General features: G+C 34.2%; 1 protein-coding gene across 1 annotated transcript in view; it reads right to left on the reverse strand.

Annotated features, from left to right (window-relative positions):
- The window catches only part of LOC133184171 (testis-specific serine/threonine-protein kinase 1-like), a 6637-nt gene extending 3007 nt beyond the window's left edge, over nt 1–3630 (reverse strand). The window contains exons 1-6 of the mRNA XM_061319079.1: nt 3334–3630; nt 2300–2540; nt 1799–1930; nt 475–588; nt 226–369; nt 1–119 (exon numbers count right to left, since the gene is read on the reverse strand). The exon at nt 1–119 is cut by the window's left edge and continues 14 nt beyond it. Of these exons, the coding sequence (XP_061175063.1) occupies nt 1–119; nt 226–369; nt 475–588; nt 1799–1930; nt 2300–2540; nt 3334–3630 (1047 nt within the window). The remainder of the gene's footprint in view (nt 120–225; nt 370–474; nt 589–1798; nt 1931–2299; nt 2541–3333) is intronic.
- Nucleotides 3631–9082: the final 5452 nt, after the last annotated feature.

Genomic DNA, 9082 nt, shown 5'->3' on the forward strand with positions numbered 1-9082 from the left:
AACACAGTGTAAGATATCGGAGACTTTGGTTGACTTAAATCTCTTGTCCTTCTGATTACAAGAAAAGCCATGTTCAGCATTTGGATCTATCGTGACGTTTGGATGCAAATCGGACGTCACTAAAATGTTGCAAAAACAGGAAAGATACATGTATTTCTGAGAATAGTGAACAGACGTGTATATATTCAAGGATTTTTAGGATTAAAATTTTGCTTAAATCTTTACCTGCTGCAACAGACAAGGAAGAAACAGACGACTCCCCCACATTTTTTATTGGTTTACACATCCAGTCGGTTCTCCTGATATCTTGTATGGGCGGTCTGTTCTCTGGTTCGTAACTCAACATCTTACGCAGTAAATACCTACAAGCTGAAATAACAGAGAGTCAAATTAAATTTCTTTGTTTAATGAAGTACTTTTCACCCAATCCCAGTTTTATTAATGAAACGATGTGTTCACTATTCAGCATCACACCTTTTGAAACGTGTCTATGGAAGTGGAGCCTTTCTCTCATTGACTGTCGCAAAATGTCGACATCATCATCTCTGAATGGCAGCTTGCCACACAGCATGGCATACAGACAGACACCTGGAAAAGTAAATATAGTTGAGCTTCGGTATCTTGAACATGTATATCTCGAATACTATGAATATGAGTTGAAAGTCCCAAACACTGATTCTTTAAGTATTTTACCCTTGAAACTTCGGATATCTCGAAGTTTTTCTCGGTCCGATCGAGTTCAGTCGAGATAACGAGGTTGTACATTATAAATGAGATTCCACAATACCCTGTTTCAAATTTTCTTTTTTTACATGAACATTTATTACGGGGTTTTTTTGTGCGTCTGTTGAGAGCGTTTAGTATTTTCATATGAGCGTCTTAGCAAGAGTATTCAAAATGAGGAGGAGAGATACTCATGGGTTAAAGAAGACTGGCGAACAAGGCGAGCAAGATGCCTATTGTGCAACAAATATGAAATCTCAATATTATGACAAAATTTTCTTTCATATTTTATTTCACATTAATGTACTTATACTTTATGTAAAATCTCCACAAATCGCAACACTCTCACAGATTGAAATTATTCGTCTTTGAAAAAGCAAACGTACACCAAAGAGAGCAAAAATGATCAAGTCTTCCTACTAAAACACAAATTTTCCGTTTAAATGGGTCTTCGCTCCATTTTTTTTTTGAAAGAATATATTCAAAGTATGCGTAAAAAGTATACATTCATCTATCATGTTGTAAATTTTGAATGTACTAGGTGGAGGTAAATGCAAAAAACATGGAGCAAAGACCTACTATATCTTTAAAAATTTACTTCTATGACACAATATTAGTATCTTTCGAGAAATATTTGAAGTCCATTTAGTCAAGGGTCATATCACAAGCATGATTAACACGCCAATGTTTGTTGTGAACGGTATAACGTAGTGCTTAAGGTGTTAGTCGCGAAGGAAAAATAGATATACAGGATTCTTATTGCCTGGGTTCCAACCCCAACAATATTACATTTTTTAAAAAAAATCATAGAATGATTTTTGCCGAAAAATTTACCACAGAAAAGCTTTGTCATAATTTCACATCTTTCAATGATAAGAACTTCAAAATTTGATTTCACTTGTGAGTTTTTGCCCCCCCCCCTTCTCCCATAGACCTTGCGGACGTCCATCCAGAAATACTAAAACCAAATACGAAAGTTTTGGAAAGTTCTAATAGATTGGGGCACCATGGCCATCAAGATTGCACATGCAATTTGAATACCTGAGTAAAGAGAAGCAATATTTTTATAACTAACCCATGCTCCAAATGTCTGCCTGTGCGCCATTGTACTCTTCTCCATTCATTACTTCTGGCGCTGTGTATACGTAAGAACCACAGGTTGTGCTAAGCTTTTCAGAATTATTTATGTACCGCGCAATGCCGAAATCTGTGAAAAAGGATTTTGAAAAAATAAATTATATTTATACTTTTGACTACCAAATCAATTGAAAGCTAGAAAAATCAGTTGCAGAAAGTCTTTTTTCTACTAGTATATCTGTAAATGACAATTATTAAAACAAACGTTATGGTGAAATTGGTTACATTATATATCGAAATGAATATGTATTTTAATTACTTTAATTTTAAATACTATGTGTTTTTTTTTATTTTTGCCTTTTTTGGGGTTTTGTTTTTGTTTTTTGTTTTATTTGTTTCTACGATCCGATTTCAAGTTAAGGTTAAGTACTGATAGATTTTGGAATGCAAATCTTAACAAAGTTATCACATAATTTTGATCAATCGGTGAACGTCATACCAGTTAGTTTGAGATTAAAGCAGCAGTCTAACATTAGATTTTCCAGTTTGATATCTCGGTGACAAATGTTCTCCTTGTGGAGGTAAGCAACAATGTCAAGAAGCTGATGGAAGAACCTTCTGGCGTCCGGCTCCGTGAGGTACCCAACGTTACTGACAAATTCCAGGAGATCGCCCCTGGGGAGTAGTTCCATTACAAGGTAGAAACAGCATGGAGACTCGTAAACCGCTAAAAGATCGACCTATGAAAGGAGTATAGAAGCATTATACCCTTATCACATGGTGTATATCTATCAGTTGATTCGATACGCAAGAGCATGCTCTACGTATTCATAACGATTTCTATAACAGGTAAGTTATTGACAAACAAGTTGATGAAACAAGAATATCAACAGTCATTTAAAAGTCATCATTCCCGACATTCCGTAAGTTCTATGGTCCATACAATGACCTTGTCAGCAAATATAATTTATCTTTAAGTCATATGCTGATTAACGTTTTTCATACTAATTGTTAGGCCATTATTTACACACCGAATTGTCGACGGAATTTTCTATTATTTCCCGATCATGACAAGGAGCATACAGCGGGTGTGACCGGTCGGCAGGGGATGCTCACTCCTCCATGGCACCTGATCCCACCTCTGATGTTTTTGGAGATTCGTATTTGCTCTGCTCCCGATTTGTATTGTTTTAATGGGCTTTGAGCTTGAATACCGTTCGTTATCTCCATATTTCATCAAAAAGAATATTAGCAATATTCTTTCAACTAAGTTCGTACATATTTGGGGAATTTTACTTGTATCTACAATGTAGCCTTTTTATGCTGTGCCAGTGGCTTAGTTTCACTGTTTTAAAGATTGTTATGGCTACCAAAAACTCCCCTTAATTCAACATGTATGTAGCTTTCATAGAATATGAATGTAGAGCAACCTGTCGTTTCGCAGACTTTTAAGCAAAGCAATACACTGACATAAATACATGTTAAAGATTCTTAATTAATTTTCTTTTTTTTTAATTACATGTATCTACTTACGATGCCATGATGTTGAACCCGTTGAAGAATGGCTATTTCTCTAGGAATAAACTTTTCCAAAACATCCTTTGGGAGCTTGTATTTCTTGATAATTTTCACAGCAACATCGATGTTTTCTTTTTTAAAATGGGCGGTTTTAATTTTCGAGAATTGGCTGCTCGTTATTGTGCCTTTAAATTCGTATCCTTCATGTTCCAGAGATGCTTGGGAATTTTTGTTGGGCTTCCACAATTCCCCTTTTGTATTTAATGTTGTTTTATCTTCTAGCTTTATAATTTTTGCTTCATATGCGTCCATTGTTTGTGATTGTGACGTTTTCAAAGTTACTTTCCTGAGTGCATTTGATTATGACGTCACGACAAAAGCCTTATGACGTCATAATTCAAACTTCGTACTTTATAACTATCATATTATAAAGATTACGGCATTCAATAATATTTATATTTGCTGTGTTTTTCTATTAAGCCAACTGAAAGCCATTTTTGTGTATACTCAGGCGTAGAAATATACACGGAGAAATTCGCGATAAAGTGACGTCACAATGAGGCTACAAAGACGTTAATAAAAATTAGGACGGTATAGGGCAGTGAGAAATTCAAACATTGAGTATATTTTTGGTGCATTTAAACATATAAAATGTAAATATAAGGAATGTTTTTAAGTTTTGTGTGAATTATTGGTGTGTAAACCACACAGACTTGTCACGTAGGCATATTTCATGAAGCGCGCTAGCCCTTCATGAAAAATATGCCCACGTGCTAGTCTGTGTGATTTACACACCAATAATTCACACAAAACTGAAAAACACTCCTTATATATACATTTTACATGTTCAAAAACACCAACAAATATATTCAATGTTTGAATTATTCATTTAAAGGAATGTTTTTAAGTTTTGTGTGGGTTATTGGTGTGTAAATCACACAGACATGTCACGTAGGCATATTTCATGAAGCGCGCTAGCTTCATTATTTTTTACATGTTCAAAAACACCAAAAAAGAATTAGATAGATTACAGGATCAGTACGTACTGGTCCCTGCTGACAAAGCAGTCTTTGTTTGTAAGACTCATTATATTAAATGTATTTTAGAGGAACTTGGATTTAATTCTACAAGTGATAATCCAACTTATACTCATAGTTCCCTTTCTAAGGAAGAAATTCTTCAAAATCATATGTCAGTATTGAATATTTTTAATATTCCAAACAACCAAAATGAATTTTACCATATCTATACTGGATTCCGAAACTTCATAAAAATCCTTACAAACAAAGATACATAGCGGGTTCCAGTAAATGTTCAACCAACCCTCTTTCTTTACTCCTCACTAAGATATTAACAGTAGTGAAGGAGAGACTTCAAGAGTACTCTGCAACAATATATTCGAGAAATGGTGTAAATCAGATGTGGATACTTAAAAATTCCAAGGAACTTTTGGAAAATTTTAAATCACAAGAATTTACCAAAATCAATAGTTAAAAACTTACGACTTTTCAACTTTATCCACAACCATTCCCCACGATAAATTAAGTCCAGGCTTTTTGATATCATTGACAGCTGCTTTTTCAATAAAAATGGAACTCGTAAATTGACTTACTTGTCATTGGTCATTTGCAAAATTATTTTGTTAAAAAACATTCTGATTGTACACACAAGTACTCGAAGTTGACATTAAAAAGATGCTTGAGTTTCTGATTGACAATATCTATGTGGTTTTTGGAGACCAGGTCTTCCAACAATCTATTGGAATATCCATGGGTACCAATTGCGCCCCGTTATTAGCATACCTTTTTTGTATTCATATGAAGCAGAATTTGTCCAAAATCTTTTACGTGAAAAGAAGAAAACACTTGCTGTGGCCTTCAACTCGACATTTAGATATATCGACGACGTATTGTCAATTAACAATGGATATTTCCATTCTTTTGTCGATACGATATATCCCGGTGAGCTTGAGATAAAAGATACCACAGAGTCTGACACATCTGTTCCATATTTGGATATATTACTAGAAAAAGACGTTAATGTAATCTAACAACCAAGCTTTATGATAAACGTGATGACTTTAAGTTTTCAATAGTCAACTTCCCTTACTTATGCAGCAATACACCTTCATCACCTGCATACGGGGTTTATATCTCTCAGTTGATTCGATACGCAAGAACATCCTCTACGTCTGTACAATTTCTAAAACGAGGTAAATTATTGACAAACAGGTTGATGAAACAAGAATTTCAGCAGTCTCATTAAAGTAATTTCGTAAGTTCTATGGTCCATACAATAACCTTGTCAGCAAATATAATTTATCATTGAGTCAAATGCTGACTGACGTTTTTCATACTTATTGTTAGGCCATTATTTACACACTGAATTGTCGACGGATTTTTCCGTTATTTCCCGATCACGACAAGGAGCACACGGCGGGTGTGACCGGTCGGCAGGGGATTCCCACTCCTCCATGGCACCTGATCCCACCTCTGATGTTTTGGAGGTCCGTGTTTGCTCTGCTCCTATTTTGATTTGTTTAATGGACTTTTGAATACTGTTCGTAATTTCCATATATTTCATCACAAAATAAAATTAAAAATATGTAAGATATATGAAAATAAAATTTAGTGTCATACCTACTAAATTCATATTAGAAAACATTATAAAGCGCTGCATCCTACAGCAGAATATTACAATGTTATATGTGGCTGTAAGAAAACAATACATCTTTTAGCAAGATTTATATTTTTTGAATATTTTTCCACTGAAAAATAAAAATGTAATACTAATAAAAATTCTACATTTTGGTACTTGATACATTAAAACATTTTAAAAATGTTCCTCAAAAAGATTATTCAATTTATAGGGGTTTCAAAACTGGATTTAAATGTTTTTATCAAATATACGAGAATTTGAAAAAAAATATAGGCAAAGAATGTTTCCATCATTATAATATAATGTTATGATATTTTGTTAAATTTACTCGAATTGACAACTCAAAGGTCTCGATAATTAAACTCTGATAAAGTAAACTATGAGTAATATTAGTATTTTTTTACTTGGAAAGTTATCTTTTTTATCAGAGGGTCGATCCCCCTTAATTAAATGGTATGTAGGTCATAACCCATGGAGCCCCCCCCCCCCCCCCACGAAACTTGAAATGATCACAATATGACCTGCTTCAAAAATGTATCAAAATACATGACGCTACATTGATTACTCCACGGGGAGAACCCATCCTTCTAGAATTAGAAATGAAAATCATTTTGTCCTGCTCTATATGATCAATTTTTATGTCAAGAGAAAGTAATGGTTGTATATACTTGAACAATCGAGGGTGGGGTGGAATCTCTGATGATAGATGTTCCTAAAATTTGTTAATTTTACCTCGCTTCATACTTGTCATCAATACTTATTTCAAAATATGAATGGGCTACTACGAAAAATTTCAATCCCCCCCCCCCCTGTGTCAAAATGAAAATTTCGAAACCTTAGTGCACATCCACAGACACCACATATTCCAAAAAATGAATGGGCTACTGCGAAAAATCTAAGAGGAGTTCGGGGGAAAAAGTCGTATTTTGATCCGCAACCCACCCCATTCCCGGGTGAAAATGAAAATTCCAAAACCTTATTGCACATCCAGAGGACATTTGAAATAATATTCCAAAATTTGAATATGTTTCCAAGGGTGAACATGAAAATTTCCCAATCTTTTTCCACCTGTAAAGTTCAACACCAATCATTCCAAAGGATGAGTTGGTTACTGCTTAAAATGTAGGAGTAGTTTGAGGAAGGGGAGAGTGTGACAGACGGGCGGACGAACGGAACAGGATAACAACAATATACCGGAATTTTCTTTGGAAAATATGGAAATATAAAAACATAAACAACGACAACGTGCCCAAACCTAAAACAACTAAATTGGGGGTGGAGATGGGAGTGTAGGAGAAGCCACTTTCCAAGTAAATTTTCTTCAGATATAACTCCAAAAATCTCATGGGGTTCTGGACCCCTTTCTGGATCCGCGCATGTGTTGTTTTTTTTTTCGGGATAATTATAGGACAAGTCGTTTTCCTTCATATCTGTGATTTTCCATATCAATTTACTACGTGTCCTTGTTTTCTTGGGGGTCTAAGGTCATTGTTTGGCTATAAATTTAATAACTAATTTTTTTTTTAATTTTTTGGTGTATTTTAAAGTGATTTATAAAAATACCTGGAAGATTAGTTTACGTATACTACTACCATGTAAATGCCGAAAAATTAACCATAATAATACGAAAGTAAACTTGAATTTCAGTTGAAATTCACTATAAAACAAAATATTTGTTTGTGTACTCTTTATTTTACTATTTTACACTCTAATGACCACAGTAGATAATGAATAGTACTTAAATCACGTGAGCTTGGTCTTTGACTATTATTCAGTACTGAATTCACAAAGCAGTAACAAACAATACCGGGCAACTTAACACTGCAGAATAAGTTATATACAATTTTATATGGAAAATGCTTTACGGGAGCCTCCAGATAAACAAACATTAATTAAGGTAAACGTTTAAAGAAATAATACTAGCGAATTAGTTAAGTTTCTTAAAAGAAACCCGTTAACAATCTGATCCTTTTAGAAAAAAAAAATCGATTTTTTGAGACTAAACAGACTAATTAACTTTCTGTTTAAAGGTATGCTGCTTGATTTCATTAATTTAAAAATGTAAAAAAAAAAATGACTAAAAATGCACCAGAATCCATCAAAATGGTACACATTAAAAAAAAAGTCTAGCTCAGATACTCCCCGCACCCCATCCCAGAAACTTAGTGACGACCCTCATATAGCAAGACGGACTTGAGGCATGAATATTTATATCCTGTTTAGACGTAGAACATATTCTAGGTTATTGCAGAAATTGTCTATAATTGGAGGGGCAAAGGAATACTATAATATATTTTTTTTTCCCGTCAAATTTGCATCGGGATCGAAATTATGAGTTTGAAATTCTGACATGTGGCGCGAACAGCAAATTCGACCAGAGGAGCTTATTGAATTTCCTGATAAAGCTTATTTGTTGGAGTCAGATGCATGAATTGATAGTGTTTTAGACAAAGTATTTTTAAGACGTGGAGAAAGACTGCTTATCGCCAATGAGTGAATATGGTAACAAAAATAGATTTACTCTGTTACTAGTCTATTGTAGTGAAAATGCATATAATATATTTATTATCTTCTTTACCTCTTGACTTCAAAGTAGAAATTTATTGGCATAGTTATATTATGCAGTGAATCCTTTACCAGTGTTTACAGAAATTGTAAATTTAATGACACAATTTTAAGGGTAGAGACACCAGATCCATGCATGGTGAGGCTAACGAAATGCAAAATATTTTTTCTGCTGGAAACCAAGCAGTCAAACTGTTGGCATGATTAAAATTGCGCTTATTTCTGCTACCAAAATGTTAAAATTCATGACTCCTAGGCCAATGGTTTTGGCTTCAGTGTTGGCTTAAGGTGGTCATTTACCAGTATGTAAAGCATGTATTACTTGGGGGTTGGGTTGGGTTAGGACTTTTAAAATTATCTTTTCACTTTGACATGAAGCGTTTAACAGGTCTAGGCACCTCCGTGTTTGGAGGATAGGGTTTATCCTCAGAAAACGGAGGATAGGGGTCTTGCTACCTACCGGACTTAATAATGATAATACTTAATAGTAATAAGAGAGTGCAAAAAGTGTCAACTTTAAAAAAAAAATTGTAAAAGATCT

The sequence above is a fragment of the Saccostrea echinata genome, unplaced genomic scaffold (genome assembly GCF_033153115.1).
Source record: "Saccostrea echinata isolate AGI-Se365-2 ecotype Australia unplaced genomic scaffold, CSIRO_AGI_Sech_v1 ptg000010l, whole genome shotgun sequence".
Taxonomy (NCBI): domain Eukaryota; kingdom Metazoa; phylum Mollusca; class Bivalvia; order Ostreida; family Ostreidae; genus Saccostrea; species Saccostrea echinata.